This window comes from Lepidochelys olivacea, assembly GCF_965140295.1.
Source record: "Lepidochelys olivacea isolate rLepOli2 genome assembly, chromosome: 6".
Lineage (NCBI taxonomy): Eukaryota > Metazoa > Chordata > Testudines > Cheloniidae > Lepidochelys > Lepidochelys olivacea.
Window position 1 is genome coordinate 68,470,845 of NC_140416.1, and position 18,877 is coordinate 68,489,721.

The 18,877-nt window shown below is 39.6% G+C and overlaps 1 protein-coding gene across 4 annotated transcripts in view; it reads left to right on the forward strand.

The window, feature by feature from the left end:
• Positions 1 to 18,877, forward strand: part of RMDN3 (regulator of microtubule dynamics 3) — a 61,303-nt gene that overhangs the window by 10,063 nt on the left and 32,363 nt on the right. For all 4 annotated transcript variants that reach the window (XM_084630946.1, XM_084630947.1, XM_084630948.1 and 1 more), the window contains exons 5-7: positions 9,170 to 9,437; positions 10,738 to 10,840; positions 11,808 to 11,868. In XM_084630946.1, the coding sequence (XP_084487072.1) occupies positions 9,170 to 9,437; positions 10,738 to 10,840; positions 11,808 to 11,868 (432 nt within the window). The remainder of the gene's footprint in view (positions 1 to 9,169; positions 9,438 to 10,737; positions 10,841 to 11,807; positions 11,869 to 18,877) is intronic.

The following is an 18,877-nucleotide window of genomic DNA, read 5'->3' on the forward strand; positions in this document are numbered from 1 at the left end:
CCGTAAGTCACCTGATGCTTTATAAGTAGGATGCCTAGTGGGTGCATGTGCCTCTGGTCAAGAGGAGGAAAGTCTTCTCTTTCCTGATTTTTTTTTTTTTTTTTTAAGTCAATAGATTAAGAAGGGCATGAAGCAGATTCCTGAACATAAAATTCTCTGTCAGTATTTTCTCATGGAAAGACAAATTATATGTTTTTTAGACTGAGGGTTCCAAATTACCATGTGTGTTTTCTCAGTGTCACTTGCAGGTCTTAATGAATCTTCAAATAATTTTGTCAGTGCATATAACTAGCATGTTGCCTCTACCTGCTGATAATGGGTAGGTCAACTTGTAAAGTGTGTGTGGCTGCATGGAGGAAGAAAACTGAAAGTTTCTATCTCTTTGTACAGTGTTTGTCTTCAGCTGATGGTAAAACTCTTCCAGATTCTCATATTTTGTGAGATCTTTCTTAGAGGAGGAATTTGAGCTGATCTCATTGTCATTTTTTAACCCCCTGCAAATGATATATGATAACTAATGTGCTTCAAAGTGACTAAAGAATAGTTCCACAATAATTCTGCTTTATAAAAGGAAAAAAGGCAATTCTTGACCTAGCAGGATGTTGTTTACAGCATCTTGGAATTTGGAATATGCTTTCTTGGGATTCCCATGCTTATTCTACAGAGGTATAAGATTTGTCTGGGTTCTTTGGCTTTGACAAAACAGAAAACATTACTCCTAAGAGACATTGAGGAAAGTATTAAAATAACAAAGCAAGAAAAGCTGTCTGAAGAGAACAGAGAATCATTTGTAGGACATGGAAATGATGGAGATGTTTCCAGCTGCAGATATATTGAGAGCATTTTACAGCTTGTCCTCTCAATCTTGTTTTGATGAAGATGGTATTCCTTTCAGATAAAATATGTAAGCTTATAGTTGATTCAGAGAAACTTTTTTTTACTTGTACAGGCTATTGAGGGTGATTAAAATCCAGTTATAAATATTTCCACAGGTTTGATCATCCTTCTAGTAAAAAGAAAAGGAGTACTTGTGGCACCTTAGAGACTAACCAATTTATTAGAGCATAAGCTTTCGTGAGCTACAGCTCACTTCATCAGATGCATATCGTGGAAACTGCAGCAGACTTTATATATACACAGAGAATATGAAACAATACCTCCTCCCACCCCACTGTCCTGCTGGTAATAGCTTATCTAAAGTGATAATCAGGTGGGCCATTTCCAGCACAAATCCAGGTTTTCTCACCCTCCACCCCCCCACACAAATTCACTCTCCTGCTGGTGATAGCCCATCCAAAGTGACAACTCTTTACACAATGTGCATGACAATCAACTTGGGCTATTTCCTGCACAAATCCAGGTTTTCTCACATCCCCACCACCCCCATACACACACAAACTCACTGTGAGTTTATGCTCTAATAAAGCTTAGAAAGCTTATGCTCTAATAAATTGGTTAGTCTCTAAGGTGCCACAAGTACTCCTTTTCTTTTTACTAGAAGGATGATCAAACCGGTGGAAATATTTATAACTGGATTTTAATCACCCTCAATAGCCTGTACAAGTAAAAAAAAGTTTCTCTGAATCAACTATAAGCTTACATATTTTATCTGAAAGGAATACCATCTTCATCAAAACAAGATTGAGAGGACAAGCTGTAAAATGCTCTCACTGTGAGTTTGTGTGTGTATGGGGGTGGGGGGGATGTGAGAAAACCTGGATTTGTGCAGGAAATAGCCCAAGTTGATTGTCATGCACATTGTGTAAAGAGTTGTCACTTTGGATGGGCTATCACCAGCAGGAGAGTGAATTTGTGTGGGGGGGTGGAGGGTGAGAAAACCTGGATTTGTGCTGGAAATGGCCCACCTGATGATCACTTTAGATAAGCTATTACCAGCAGGACAGTGGGGTGGGAGGAGGTATTGTTTCATATTCTCTGTGTATGTATAAAGTCTGCTGCAGTTTCCACGATATGCATCTGATGAAGTGAGCTGTAGCTCACGAAAGCTTATGCTCTAATAAATTGGTTAGTCTCTAAGGTGCCACAAGTACTCCTTTTCTTTTTGCGAATACAGACTAACACGGCTGTTACTCTGAAACCTTCTAGTAAAGTCACTTTTAATTACGCTCTGCAAAAGACAGATTTGGAGCAATCTCAATATAAGGATGGCAATTGTTCACTGTTGTAACACCATCCGCACCATGGTGCTAATTACTGAACAATCTTTTTGATCACTTTTGACTGTAGCCTATTGATTAATAGTTTGGGAGGGAAGGTTTTAAATTAATCTTTTATGTGCTCACTCACCTTGATTGACACAGCACAGTTGGTTATAACTGAATTGCTGTCTCCAAGTGAAATGCCCTGTTTTTTCTTTAATACTGACAGCTAAGAGGTTTTACTGAACAGCTTGCATATGTTGTTTAATGTGTTTTGTAGGGTGATTTGTAACTTTTTGAAACAAGTCAGGTATGTCTGTTTTTTCTGAAGTGAAAGGTTGTCAGTAAGCCCCAATTTTGTGTGGCTAATTCCTGTTAGTTGTAGGCTAAGTACTGGATCCTAACTGCAAGAGAAATGTAATTATGTTTGTTTTGTGTGAGAATGACATTATGGAATATAAGGGGACAGGTTAAAAAAAATCCTTATTATACAAATAATATTTTAATATAATTATTGCACCAGTTATGCTCATCACTTCTTACATTTTTCTTGGTGTTGGTCGATGACGAGACTAGTCAGTTTCATTTTAGTCTACTTCACTTGGAGAATTTCAAGGGGTTTGTTTGCAGGACAATGTGTAGACACTTATCTGCACTCACAGCTTGCATTGTTGGCAGCATACTGGTAGACCATGTCACTTAACCATCCGCTCTACCAGCACAGAGAAATATTCACAGACTTTCTCACTGTAAAGAGATCTGTACAGTCTGTAGTCTACCTTGCAAAGGTGTATTTAAAAGTTAAAGAATGCTTCTATTTAATTAAAAATGGAAATATTAACTCAGTTTGTTTTAACAAAAGTCTTCAAGTTTTATAAAAGCTAAACTTTGGGCCAGATTTGACCTAACAGCATTTTTCTGAAGCTGACCTAAACAGATAGTATTTTTTAAGATTTCAGGTTAATAAAGTGTAGAGACTTAAAATTACAACCTTAAAACAAAAGTGTCTGTCTCATCCATTTATGAACAAGAATATGAAAAGGTGCCTGCTCCCCCTGAAATCATTGACTTAAAGGGGAGTAGGAGCAGGCCTATGGTAGTAATATTTACACAGGAAGAAAACCAACATCCACCATCTTACCTACCAAAGTATTTTCAAAAGGCTTTGTTTGACTGTCAGACATGTCAGGTATTCCTTTATATGGATATTCTACTCCCCTTCCATTACTACCATATTAATTTATAACCATATGGGTCCACATTTGCCCTAAAAGTCCATGATTCTTCTAGAACAAAATTGAGTGTCATACCTATTTTTTGCTTAGCAGTTAAGAGCTAAATTCAGGGCCCTGCAATATTTCTCTGTAATAGCTGGGAGTACCTACAGCAGGATAGAATATTCATTTCTCTCTTTATTTTGTGTGAAGGATCTTCAACTATCACAGGAGAAAATCAACCCTAAATCTGGATCTTGGAGTGCTAAAAGCCTTTCAGTTCATCTCATAAAATAGTAGTTAGAACAAGGCATTGACAAGACGGATTACACAATCACTTCATTCACCTGGAAATAGTTTGAAGACATTAAAAACATTTGGCTAATGGGGGAGTTACTGAGTAACTGATTCATGGAGGGTCAAAACTGAGATTCTGGTAGGAGGAAGGTTTAGTTTAAAGTAATTTGGCTAAACAAGACTTTACTCTGTGTAACTGGTTCTGAAAAAGTCCTTGTGTTAAAGAAGTTCTGTATGTAATAACAGATGTACTAAATCTTCATTGTCACAAGTTACTATACTGACATCTTTTAGAAGATGTAAATGTCAATTCCAGAACCCAACGGGCACAGTGGATAATAGATTTTTTTTGAGATGTTGGTCTAGTGCTACTAAAGAGGCATTAACTAATAAAGATAATTGCAATGGATTAAAAGGTAGTGCTCCTACTATTTACAGGTTGCAGAAAAGAGATCCTCTGTTAGCGGAAACAGCTTAATGTCATTGAGCTGCCTCAGCCAGCAGTATTCTGTTACCCTGAGATAGGGCAGTACAGACTTGTTGCAGGGCTGTTGGGCTTACTCCTGACTGTCTTTCATGGTGGCTTTTAAATTACTAATAAGTATTCAGTTGAACCTTCTTGATGATTGACTGTAGTACTGATCTAATAACAAATGCCTGCCGGTGGGTAAAATCTTTGTAGAACATATCTAACAGAGGAAGACTAGTGAAAGGATAAGTGTCACGATAAGACTTTTAAACTTGAGAATCACCATAGCAAGTTAAATCCTTTTAACTTGGCTAACCTACTTTCTCAATTAATACAAATGAGGAAAAAGCTTGGAGATAAAGTTCCATAGTGAAGGTTGCAACCAGCTTTCCATTATAAACTTGCTTTGTTTCTCTCCTTTCTTTTTAAAATCCAAAATCTATAGTTTAGATGTGAGTCAGGGAATGACTTTAACGTGACACCTTAAAAATGGGTGTTCAGGAGAGTTCAGAAAGTTGAGACTTTTTGCCATTTTTAGAACAGGTAATAAATTAAAATATAGTTTACTGGATCCCCTAGCTGAGAATTAGCTCCCAAGACCAAAACACACATTTGATTACAAATGTAAAGCTATTTGACTTTAATGTCATTATGAAATGTATGTTTTAGCACGCTTGATATAAGATATCAAAGGGATGCTGAGAAAGTAAATTTCAAGCTTTTTTTCCAACAGAGTTCAAAATGTCTCTCGATTATTAGAGAGTAGAGAGAATTTTTCAGCCAAAAAGCTTATGAGAGAGGACTGCGAGCCTCCAAAGACTTAGCTGTGATTCTCCTCTGCAGTAGACCTTAAGAGGGCCACCAAGTGGGGAGAGGCCCCTCTGATCTCCAATATTGCTAACACTTGTGATTTAATTGTGAGTCTTGTGTTTAATAGGTGTTTTTCTTAATTCCCCAGCTCCTGAAATCATGTTATGATAATCACAGCTTTTGTTTAACCTCTCTACCTAAGTTTCTAGCCCTCATGGTTGCAGAGAGAAGTTTGAAAATGTGAAGCTCAGAGCAGATTTTTTTAATTAAATTTGACTGTTAAGCTTGCCTCATGATTTTGGGGAGCATGACTCTTGGCATTGGCAATACTGTATCTTCACATTGCCAACTGTCAGCTATCATCCAGTTCCCACTTGCTGTGTCCCTTCTGACATTTGTGGGAAGGGAGCCCTGCTCCTGCAGACTCTAGCAGATATGCCAGTGGGAGAGGGGTGGGGCTGGAAGGAGAGCAGGGACTTTGTGTGGGAGGGTAAGAAATTGGGGGCATTCTCTATATTCACATTTGCACTCCCTCCCTGTGAACCAGTTGTAAGGATTTGGAAGTCAGCTTCTGTGTTTCATTGCTTCTTTGCAATTCTTTGGTTTGTTTAAAATATATTTAGACAGTTCAGACCAGTAGCAGGTCAGTAATTTAAAACTTTGCAGACAGCTTTAAGAGTCACTGTGATGAATTAGTGGATAAGCAATCCTGGCCTAATGTAAAACAAGTTTGTGGTACTAAACTGAAGATTCCACGTTACTTATGCCTCCAGTATTAATCCTATGTAGCTGTGTATGGTAGCCACTCTGGAACTGACTTGTAACTTTCTCAATTAGCACAGATTATCCTCGGATTCCTGCAATACATTTTTTTTTTTTTTGGCAGTTGCTTTCTTTTGCCCTTTGGTGAAATCTTATAAAACTTCTGCTGCTGCTACTTATAATCCAAACAGGCATCAGTAGCGCCTCATGTTTCCTTCCAGATGACCCAAATTGTTTCATGCTATCAGCAGCAAGAAGTCTTGGATTGTGGTGTGGAAGTTAATTGTCTTGCATTGTTTGGCACTGTGGGGGCAGACAAGCCCACTGGGGCCTTTTTCTTTTTTTCACATGCTTATTAGCACCAAATAGCTTGTTGTTAATTTAGGAAATGTGCCACGTAGGGACTTTCACATATTAATGCATTTAAGAACTGCCTGTCTTCCTAAAGTTGAGAAAAACAGGATAAAAACACTTAAATCCCTTGGTCTTTTTGAATACTTTTGTTTTTATTGAATTATATTCAGCACGATTTCTTTTTTAAACTGGAAGCATCTCATACATGAGCCATCTCAGTAGAGCGAGTCTATCTGGGTGAGAGGAAAATGTATACATCACGAGCCATCACTGAATAGTAATTATCTTTTTTCTAAAAACAAGAAGAAAGATTGACACAGCATTTTGAAATGATTTTTAGATCTTGTACTTTTGATTGTGCTTCAGGATAAAAAGTCTTTTTCAGCCTAGATTCACAAATCATTCTAAGCACCTTTAAAATGCTGCCAGTCTGGAATGTGGCATGGCAGCTGTTTATCTGCTGACACCCACGCTGCACAGCTGTGTAGGACAGGAAATGAAGAGTAGCACCCTGAATTGGAACTGCAGCATGAATTAAGGGAGACTGAGCAGTTACATTCTAACAGGATTTGACTAGGGAACCAAGTTTGTATCGTTGTTCTTATGAAAGTGCCACAAGATGTTTAATAACAAGTGGTCAATACCTTAGGTTTTACAACTTGCATAAAATATGGCAACACCTCTAGTACAGCATGTCCTTCACCATACTGATTCATTGCTTCACTATGGATTCAGAGGGAAGAATATCTACTGAATCTGCAACATAATGATTAAGTGTTCTTAGAGGCTTCTCCTCCACATAATGACTAGACAACACTGCTTAGCCTGAGATTTGGTTTGATTACCTGGTAGTGTACAGCTCATGATGATCTAGAGAGAGTGATGGGGCTGGTGTGGTGTCTACCCTCTGAGTTGACAGTATTTGTTGGCTCTCTACCAAGGAGAGAGTGAGTTCAGGGATCCAACTGTACTGCTCATGACTCCTGAAGAAACAGTACTTTGGTAGCCAAGAGTACCTCTTTTCATCTGTGTTTGGCAAAATTGCGATCCACATTTCTCTTAGACGTGTACCTTGGCACATGCCTTCTGTCTCTAGATTTGATAACTGTAATGTTCCCTGTTAGAGCCTGTCTTTGGAGAATACTTGGACATTTCAGCTGTTGCAAAATGTGATGGTCTGATTGCTTAACATAGCTGACCGTAGGTAAAGCTATGATTTAGCCGTGCGTATTTTTAGTAAAAGTCATGGACAGGTCACAGGCAGTAAACAAATATTCATGCCCTGTGACCTGTCGATGACTTTTACTATATACTTTTACTATAAAACTTGAGCGGGGGGCTGCGGGTGCTCTGGGGGGGGCAGTCCGAGGGCACCATGGGTGCTGGGGGAGGTGGCCCGGGACCCCCGTTGGTGCTGGGGAAGGTTGGCGGAGCTGTTAGGGGCTCCCTATCCAGTTCCGCGTGTTCCTGCAGCTCCTAGGCGGCAGAGGAGCCAGGGGGCTCTGCGTGCTGCTCCCACTGCACAGCTCCTATTAGCTGGGAACTGTAGCCAGTGGGAGCTGCGGGGGCAGGGCCTGCGGGTATGGGCAGCATGCAGGAGCCCCCTGGCCCCTCTGCCTAAGAGCAGCAGTGCTATGCCAGTGGGAGCCAGGGAGCCCCCCCATCCTGAGTAAAGCACCCCCCCCCGCATCCTCCTGACCTGAGCCCCCTCCCACACACCTAAACTGCTGCTCCTGGCTCAGGGGCTGCCCGTCTCGACCTCCATGACAGACTCGCAGCCTTAACCATAGGCAGCACATTATGCTAGTGTCCCATAGGCTACAATGGTTTCCTACTTGCTTCTGGTGCAAATTCAGGCATTGAGCTTTTAAAGTTACACATAGTTTGGGTCTTAGTTACATCTGGTTAATCTTCCTTTTCATTGCTGTAATAGTTGCAGTCAGGGTCTGTAGTTAAATGTCATGGGGGCTCATGGCAGGCTGCTTGCAGCAGAGGGCCCTCTCCTTTGGACTAATGAGGGAAACAAGTTTCGACAAAGCCTGAAATTAAAACTGAACGTTCTTAAACAATGAGGGCTAACGTAGTGCTTCCTCCTTCGTGAAGAGCTCCTTTGTGAGTTAGAGAAGGGACACCTTAGGCTAAGCATTTTTTTTAAAGGGAAGGTTATAAATTTAAGCTTCAGAACGCATACTTTAATAAGTGACCTGACTTCAATGAGAGCTGCTGGGTATTTAGCACTTTTTTTTTTTTTTTTTTAAATCAGGCCACCTATTTAGATGCCTGAACACAATTTTGGGAATTTAACTTTAGACAGTCCCTTATGGAAAATCTTGGTCTGAGTCATACCCTGTCTAATCTGGACCACTTCAATTGTTAATCATTGTCTGCTTTTACATAGATATCATGTCTTTACATGGCTCAGCTGCTAGTCCTTAATTTGTCTTTTTGTACATGTGCAATAATTTTGATCACTCACCCACCGTTTTCACACCTTTTCCCCCGTCAGCTTGAACAAGCTGTTTCATATTTAGTGCTCAGACAGTCTTGATCAAAATACTAATCTTGCCAAGAAAGTTGTTTGAAATTCTCTGGAACAGACCAAAAACCTCAAGCTGTATCTCCCACCCAGATAAGTCTGTTAAACTTCCTACTGAGGTATCTGATGTATAATCTGTGAGTTCCCAAGTGACTTGCCTTGCTGGTTCTGTTCTGTGTATGCTTTTGTAGGCTTTAAAGCTAAATGGTCTAAAAAAGCTCTCTCACGAGGCAAGCGGCTGTAGACTCCTGTGTCTTGACTTCCACACTAGCTTCCTTTTGAATTTATTTTCTTCACCCCTTTTGTATTTGTCTGTACTACATGGGACTTGGTGAAAGATACATAATTGCAGAGATTTAAAACTAGACTGCAAAAAATTCTGGAGAATACAGTGTAGAGAAAACACTTCTGCACTAGAGAAGGTTGGGCCTAGGACATCTATTAGTCCAACTCCCATCTCTCTGATTTTTTTAAAATATTTTCTCTTGGTTTATAAACTGTTTGCCGTTCATCTTGTATTGAGTACATGTAATGTCACTTAATTCTATATTTTAATTTTTACTGAAAGGTACACCACAGCCAATGCAGAGTCTGATTATGACCGGGAGTCAGAGAGAGAGAGTGAGGAAGGAGAAGATGAAGTGAGCTGTGAGACAGTGAAGATTGCACGGAGGGATTCACTGGACCTAGTCAATGAGGATGAAACTGTTTTGGTCTTTGACTCTACAATGGAGGAAGAATTTGGTCAACTGCTGCAGCAAGCTGACCAGCTGCATAGTGGAAATAACCAGGAGAAGAGGGAAGGATTCCAGCTGCTGCATAATAATAAACTGGTGGTAAAGTTCATTTTAATTTCCCAGCAAAATTGTGTGTTCCACTAACAGGGAAAGATGAAGTTGGGCTTTTAGTTGTCATTGTGCGAGACCTAGTCCGTGCTACAAATGTAATGGAGTCAATGGACCTGGTCATAATATGGCTTAGAAGTGTAGTGTAGATGATACCTAACAAAACTAAAACCCTGACAGTCCAAGGACTTGGCTTTCTTAAATGTACCATCTTGCATCCTGTCTATAGTACAAATCTAAACAGTGTTGTAATTGGGTCCCTTGACTCAGTTATAGAGTTCAAGGACTGTATAGTCAGTACAGGAAATTACATAGCTTTTTTTTACATAGGTGCCTGTTTAAAAAGCAAAACAATTTGGCTGCTGTATCTTCAACATTAAAATAAAAAATGATGTAGAGGCGAGAGATAACAAATGACTTAATCAACATTAAGCATAAGTAAAGTTTCTTTGTAAGCCCCAAAAGGGATCATGCCATGAATTTATTTAATGCTCCAATATATCCCTTTTCTTAAATGTTTCTCCTACTTATTAATAGTCTAAGATAATACCAAAGTAAGCCAACTTAAATGGATATTGTCAAGTAGCTTAGGCTTAAAACTTGTACTTTTTAAAAAAGGATTTAACAAAACCTAGTATGAAGAGTTGGGTTTTTTAATACGTCACTGAAAATACATTGGTTTCTGTTTTTAACTGAACTTTGCCACTGCAGTTTTGGCAATCCAGCCACAACAGCCTCATGGCTGTTTTGTGTAAACCAGAATATGAAACTGTCCAATCTTCCTATGTCCAAGCTGACTGAAATGCAAAAAGTGAGCAGACAGCATAAATAAGTAAACTGAACTTTTTAAAACTTGTGATTTTTCTCTTGCTTTTTGAGATGGAGTCAGACAAGTGGATGTGTGGCTCCAGTGCTCATCCCCTCATCCGAACTAAAACTTCTTTGAAGGAGGGTGGGAGAGAATCCATTTACGGTGATGTGATAAATTAGACCTCTTCTGATCTCCTTTGAATTGTGGGTTTAGTTGCAAATTTGGGCGTTCATTTTACTCTTTCTGTACTTCTGCTGGAATTCTTGTTGGTTTGGGTCTATTAAAGTTTTTTTCAAAGTGTTTTTGCATATGTTTACTCTGTGTAGCTAGATATATAAAAGATGCATCCACTTGTTTGAATAAAATAACATACTGCCTGTTACTGCTGCCACTTGACGGTCCTCTTCCTTATATCTTTGTACCAGTGGAAGAAAGGGGCTCTCTAACAGGTGATCTGAAATACTTATGTTCTGTCTGCAGTATGGAGACCGACAGGATTTTCTATGGCGCCTGGCTCGAGCGTACAGTGATCTGTATGAAATCACAGAGGATGCAGACGAAAAGAAATCATATGCTTCTGATGGTAAGAAAAAGTGTTTGTGAGGCAGCTCAGTGTAGGGTTTTTATTGGATAAACTTTTTTTTTACTGTATCTTGTTTAAAAGACCTTATGTTACTAATGCAAATTTTAAAAATTGTTTTCTTGTTTTGTTTACTTGATCAGTTTCGCTGTTCAGATGCAGTTTGTTTTGGGTTTTTAACATTATACAGGACTTGAAATAAAACCAGGAGATTTTAATTAACACTTCTGCTCCTATCAACTTTAGGAAATCACCTCCCCTTTTTAATTTAACCTGAACTTTAAGCCTGAATTGCCTGAGTAGTCCCTTTCAGCAATGTATAGCAGTCATTTAAGACAATCATTTTCAGTCTCTTTTAATGTATATAGTCCTTTCTGATGGCTTGCAAAATTCCCACATTTTTGGGAACACAAACACATGGAGCAGAGAGAGAAGAGAGCTCCATGAAATTGTGTGAGTGTGTGAGAGAGAGAAAGAGAGCTCTGTGTGGTGGTAGGTGCGCAGTATCACTGAAAGATACTTAGCTGGTAGTGAGTGGAAGAGCAACTATCTCAACAGACAGTGGTGTAAGCACCAAAGCACCTTTGAGGCCTGTTGCACTTTCTTTTTTGCTCTCTGCTTTTTTCTCTCTCCGCCACCTCTTTTCAGCCTCTTTGACTCCCTGGTACAGTGCAGCCAGCCACTGTAGCCTGTTGCTAGCTGCAACCTCTCAGCTTGCAGTGTCGATGCTGAAAGTGTCCTTGAACCTGATCTTAGGTCAGCCCAGCGGCCTTGGAGCATCTGAGTTCTCCATACAGGAGATCTTTTGGAATGTGTCCATAGTCTCAAGCTAAATTTACTAGGTGACTAACAAATGTTTAACTTCTTTACCCTTTCCTGTCACTGTAGAGACCCTAGCACTTTGGGAGGTACGTATTCAGAGAAATTCAGTGACTTTCACGCTTTCTAAATTAGTGCTTTCTGTCTGCAGGGAAAGAAGAGGCAGAGGCAGCCCTACAGAAAGGGGATCAAAGTGCTGAGGGTCACCAGTGGTATGTAACTTTCTGCTGTGTGGGAGAAGAACAAGGGAGGTTAAAGGTCATATTAAGAGTTGGGCTTTATCACAGTCTATTCAGTAGACAAGTTTGTTTCTTACCTTAAATATACATTATTGAATCTGCTTTTCCTAACAGACTTTATTTTAGTTTCTTTTCCTTGTTAGTAGGCATGAATAAGCGACAGACAATACTGGTTACAATTAGCAAGATAAATTTTGTTTTTATTTGGTTCATGACAACTAATTAAGAACTTGGTTCCGAGGGGAGATGGCCTGGTGGAGTTCTTGAACAGAAGATGGAGGCAGCTATAATAATGTGTGTTCTTTAGTTTCTGAGAAACTGATTGTATCAAGTTCTTATGAATCTGCATCTCATAGCTTAATGAGCTTCATCAAGGATGGTAAAAGATCAGCTTATAGACGAGTCTTGCAGAAAGGGGCTTCTAGGAAAAAGAAATTGAGATGCAGAGTTCAGTGTGCTCGGGAAGTTTTTAAGCATTTTAAATTTGGAGACTAAAACTGTGCTTTAAAAGGATTCCCTTTGAATTATTAAACTGATCTCTGGAAATCCTAATTATATCTTCAAAAAAAGAAAAGGAGGACTTGTGGCACCTTAGAGACTAAAATTTATTTGAGCATAAGCTTTCGTGAGCTACAGCTCACTTCATCGGATGCATGCAGTGGAAAACAGTGGGGAGATTTTATATACACAGAGAACATGAAACAATGGGTGTTACCATACCCACTGTAACTAGAGTGATCAGGTAAGGTGAGCTATTACCAGCAGGAGAGAAAAAAAACAAAAACATCTTTTGTAGTGATAATCAAGGTGGGCCATTTCCAGCAGTTGACAAGAATGTGTGAGGAACAGTATGGGGGGTAGGGAATAATTGGCTGCTACTCTGAAACCTATAATTATATCTTGTAACTGTGTGTGTTCTGAGAACATGAGTGTGAAATGGAGGAAAGTTTGTTCCAGCATTAAGAGGTTTTTTCTTAGTTCAGCTGGAGTTTTTCTTTTCAAATGACAAGAAAACAAGGAATTTGTAAACTGCTCTGCCAAAACAAATATTATATTCTATTAATGGAGTAATTGTTCTTGCTGTATCTGATGTCTCCTGTGGCCAGTGAGACATGTTGTTGTGGTTGGTGATCTCACACACTCTGGGTCATAGTCCCACAAGCAATTCTTTCAGTTAATAACTGTGAATGATGTTCATGTAGGAAGGATGATCCAGTGGTTAGTACGTTAGTCTGAGATTTGGGAGTTCTGGTTGAATTCCCTGCTTTCCCCAAGGTCACACAAGAAGTCTGTGGCAGGTCATTTCTGTCTCTCTGTGCCTTAGTTCTCCAACTGTTAAGTGGGGATAATGGTACTCCCCTATCTTACAGAGATATTGTAAGGATAAGTACATTAAGGATTGCTCAGATACTGTGGTAAACGGGGCTGGATAGAAGTAGCTAGAAGAGACCTCATGAAAGATCTTGGCTCAGAAATGAGCTGAACTTTATTGATGATCCTTTTGGTTCTGTGTGCCCTGGGAAAACGACTGCTTATGTATCCTGCTGTTATGTGCTGGAAATTAATCTGGTAGGTGAGGGTTAGGAAGCCCATTTCACACAGCTCATTTATAGAAAATTGTAATTCCTTTGTTCAAGAACTGGAACTGGGGTGGCCTCTCTTATTTTCTTTCTCATCTGCTCTGTTTCTGTTGGCCCCTCTTTAGTCCCCTACAGAGCAACCTCTTATGTCTATTGAAAGCCAAATTAACAGCCAGCTGCACAAGCTATGGGAGCAGTAACTTGAGAGCTAGATGGTTAATGATGACCTGACATTCTTCCTTCTTCCTTTCTTGTTTTACTAGGGTTAGTTGCTTTTCTTATTTTCTTTTCTTATTGACCTTTCAAAAGCTTACATAGTGCCAAGTAAAGTAGAAACTCTATTTTAAGAAAGGCTAACCCCTTGGCTCTAGGGTTTGGAGAGAAAGCGTCCATATTTTTGGGATGGAGGGAATAAGGGAGAGATTTGACCGCTGCGGTTGTTATTGAGGTATTGGGCAATTTATTTCTTATGTCTTCAGAACAAGATGTCCCTTGCAACATGAGACTTCCATAATTCTGAAATCTGTCATCTGGGCTTGAAATGTATAGATTATTGCAGTTTGTTCATGGTTAAAAGGAAAAGAATTTCTAGTTACTCTATATGGCAGGTTCTCCTTGGCCGTATCCAGAGGAGGGCTAAGATAGTGGCTGTCTCTCTGTAGTGGAGGGTAAGCATTCTGCTGCCATTACAATTTTGCTTTAAACTGATGGCTGTGATTAACTATATGTAAACGTTATCTAAACAGCTTACATTGTATGTCACAACTATACTCCTACAAAATAAAGGGTTTTGCCTTCAAAAAACAGGAAATGCTAAATTAACATTGAACATGCAATCTTAAATTGGTGCATTAAGTATTTATTTTACAGTAGACTAAGTTGTCGTCACATGCTATTTCCTCAAACAATACAACTCTTTCTTCAGCTTCTCATACTTACATGTAACTAAGATAACTTGATCACAGCAGATTATCATCTTGAAATCTAGTTAATTTCAAAAATACATTGTTTTTTTGGGTACTTTACCTGGCCCTGAGTTGCCCTCTCAGTTTAAGTGGTATTCACTAAACTTTTTCCACTTTCTTTACTTAGTTGCTATGTGAAAGACCTATGTACATGGAAAAACTTCTTATCTACAAGGGAAACCGTAAAACTGACTACATTGTTATACAATTTTTTTCTCATCTTGCTCTTGTTCATTTTTAGTTTTATCATGGCCATTGCTAGAGGTTTGCAAAAGCCTTGGCTTTTTGTATTTGTGAGGTGTCTTAATCTAGGTAACCTTTTTTACAGGGTCTTCCAGAGAAACCAGTGCCATGCCAGAAGACAATCTTCCGATCCTATGCTCTTCTCATTTGGTTCAGTTATTTTACATAACTGAATGGTTCTGAAATAACTCTAACCAGCATAAGTAGTAGTATTGGCATACAGCTTCCACATAGGCAAAGTTTTTATTTTCCTTCGTGATTTAAACTAAAATTATCTGTAATAAATACCTTTGTTTTTTCATTGCTATTTTTGAACAAGTGTTGTGGCTGGCTAGAAGTGAGGAGTTTCTCATTTTCCCTACCATTCTCAGTGGCTTAAGTATCTAACAGTCTTTTGTAGAAACTTGTGTATGGAGCTGATGATTGCTGATTCTACTGCTATGATTAAACTAAAGCTGTTAATCGTGAGGTAGCCTAGTTTAGTACAAATGTTGGTTATAGAGAGAAGAGAAAATTCCTCTCTGTCTTTTGGAGTGAACTGCTTGATAAATTGTGTTGGATTTCTGGCATGACTGATGTCTGATGCATTACTGCTGGCAGGTGGGATTTTGAAGGTGGAATGTTAAACACATTAACAATCAGTGTTAGGATCGCTGGATTGTCAAGGGCATGGAGGTTAAAACTCTTTTAGGGAATAATCTCTCTTCTTTTGCTTTCTGAAGATCTGCTTGGACCATTACTTCACAGGAGAAATACCTTGTAGCCTAGAAGTTGAATTTAAGGTTTGGAGAAAATTCTTTTCATATTAGTAATTAGATGCCTTTGGTCACTAACGTGTTTGTCATGTTGGTGAGAGGCAAAAATAGGGGAAGAAACCAGCATGACTTGATCTCTGTAATGGAATCAGGTGTTTGGCTCTTTCTGCCGGTTTAACTACTGGAATGTTGGTGAACCACCACGTTGCCTGTTAAAGTTTTAAACAGTTTTGGCACTTGTGCTTTGCATATGTGACAGAGTATGATTCTGCTTCTGAGCTAAAGAGTGATGGATTAGCCTAATGATTCAGTTTTATTGTGTCAAAAGTAAGTAACTGATCCAAAGAAATGTCAGAGCAGTATTTAATTCTGGAGATGGAATGAAATCTGATTAGCCACAGATTATATGCATGACACTTGTAGTATTATGGTTACATGCTGTCAAAAAAAGGCTGATAGTGCAAGTCACTCCCTCCTCTCATCCCTTCTGAAAGACCTTGATAAGGCCCCTATAGATGCAGAGTGTTCACGTTATGATGGTTCTGTGGTAACATGTTGCTTAATCATTTGTCTCCAGTGCAGTATCCCCTTGTGCTGAAACAGTCTTGGCATATGCTAAACGCATGTGTTGTCGTCTGTGCCCACCTCTTCCAAGAACAGTATCATTGGAAAGGTGCACAGGCTTAAATTCTGTCTCTGTAGACTTGCCCTTTTGCTGAGTGGGGGCATGCATTTCTACGTCTTGCTTTTATTTCTTCAGAACAGCTGCAGAAAGGGAAGAAAGAGGACAGCCATAGAAAGGAAATAGCAGAACAGCATGTGGGAGGCATGGGATATGAATAATTACCTTTATTAGTAGAAAGACATAATTACACTTTCATGAATATATAACTGAAATGTTCTCTTTCCAGCGCCATCTGGGTCGTGGGACAGTTGCAAGCTGTTTTAGTCGCAGCCTGTTTTGTTTAGGTTAATTAGCCACCCTGAGAAAAAGCTTCTTATTCACCAAGGAAAAAACAAAGAGGAGTCCTTGTGGCACCTTAGAGACTAACACATTTATTTGGACATAAGCTTTCGTGGGCTAAAACCCACTTAATCAGATGCATAGAGTGAAAAATACAATAAGCAGAATATATATCATAGCACATGAAAAGATGTGAGTTGCCTTACCAAGGGGGGGGGGGGGGTCAGTGCTAACAAGCCAATTCAATTAAGGTGGAAGTGGCCTAGTCTCAACAGTTGACAAGAAGGGGTGAATACCAAGGGAGGGAAAATTACTTTTGTAGTGCTAATGAGGCCAATGCAATCAGGGTGGCCCATTTCCAACAGTTGACAAAAAGGTGTGAGTATCAGCAGAGGGAAAATTACTTTTTTGTAATTTGTAAAAACATGTCCGTCGTCGTCATGTCCGTCCCCCCCCCTCAAACTTCTGATTTTTTGTGTACTGGGGAACCCAACATAATGACAAAGTATCTTACATCCTAAGATCTTCCACTTAGGATATGTCTACACTATCCACATTACAACGCAGCCGCGGCAGCGCTGTGACGTGGGCAGTATAGGCACGCATTATCACCGGGGGAGAGCTCTCCTGGCGATTTAAAAAAAAACAAAAAACCAACCCACCCCTAACGAGCAGTGGTAGCTTTATCGCTGGGAACCATTCTCCCAGCAATAAAGCGCTGTCTATACTGGAGCTTTTCAGCACTAAAATTTTTATCGCTCAGGGGGGTGTTTTTTTTTCAAACCCCTGAACGACAAAAGTTTTAGCACTGAAATTAGCAGTGTAGACACAGCCTTACTCACACCTTAATGTCTCTGCATTATCTAGGATGTAGTTGTGCTGCTTTCCCTCCCTTTGTTTGTTTCATTGTGTGCTGCTATCTTAGTACTGCATGTTACCCCAGCTTTCTTTTCCTCTCCTAATTCTGGATCATGATGACCTGGAACAAGGTAGGATTGTTCTCATGTAGTGCGGAGTTGATAAGGGTGTACTATGGTAGTGGTCTCCTCTTCGTAGAGACGAGCAGTCTGACTACAGTTGTAGGCAAGACTGCTACTTTTCCCTGCTTTGGTCTCTGGCATTTTCTGTGGTGTTGGGTGTGGTTTAAAAAAACCACTAAACCTTTGTAGAATAGAACAGAATCATAGGGGCTAGCTGAAAACACTGAGCAGGAAATGACTGACTAACCACAGCTCTATAGCATGCCTTTGACTAGATGGCTTGGATGGCTATGGCAACATGATCACAGATCCTTTCTCAAGAATGATTTAGAGAAAGGGAGTGTGTATAGGACCCTGTCTGGACTGGCCTTGGGGCCAAAACCAAGTAGGAAGGGGAACCCTCACATTGATCCTTAGAGTCTGTACAACACAATAATTCAAATGGCAATTGCTACAGTTTACACTCAGATCTTGGCAGATCCCAAGCGACCTCTCCACATGGAGGAAACAGAACTGTGATCTGATCCCAGTGGTGAATAGAATATTAATCCTTTGTACAGCAAAGCAACTTCCATGTCTGTAGTTCTCAGGTAGGCACTGCTTTAGGAATACATGGAGATGAGTAAGAAGTGGTCTTGTGTATTAGATGCTGTTTCCAAATGATTCTGGACCAAATTCGTACCTCAAGTAAAGTCATTTGGGACAAGAATCTAGCCTTCTCTTACTACTTTCATGGGCCTGTCTAATACATTTTGAAATTTGATTCCTAGTTCTACAGCTCTTACCAGTGTAGCCTGTGCCATAATATGAAAGCTCTGAAACCAATATGTACATTTTACTACTCAACTAGTAATCTTGTAACATCTTTGTAAAAGGTGCTATATCCCATGGTTGAATGCTTTGTAGAAATTATGGAAAAGGAGAAAACAAGCACAAGTGGGGAAGTTTTTTTTGTTTAACAAAAAACACAACCTGGGGCGTTGCATGTGGGACAGGCATGTGTATTAAGCTGCTGAGGCCCGAATAAACAAATTTCTCAAGAATTTAGAGAGAAAAACAAATAATTCCCTATCCATTTCAATGCGTCTGTGTGCTGTGCAATTCTAAGCGCACAACACCAGCTTTAAGGATCAGGAAGAGAGGGAGCTGTGTGTTTGCCTTGGCTTCAGTCGTGGTGCTAAAAGAAATACTGGAAGTACAACTAGAGTAGCAGGGGATTTCAGGGGTCCGTCTAGGGAGGATTTTGCAGGTGCAGCATTATCCTCCTTAATTGTCAACGGGAGAAATAGTCAAATTGAACAAGATGGTATTTGCTGATTGAGAGCTCTCATTGTAGATGAAGTAATAAGTTTTTGTTGCCTGTCTTTGAAATGTGATCATTCCATGTTGGTTATGGGAAGTGAAAATAGTCTTCTGGATTGAATGAAATTTTTTTGAAACATGGTCTCTTTTCTTTAAAGGAAAATCAGTTACTTCGTTCAATGTAGCATCTTGA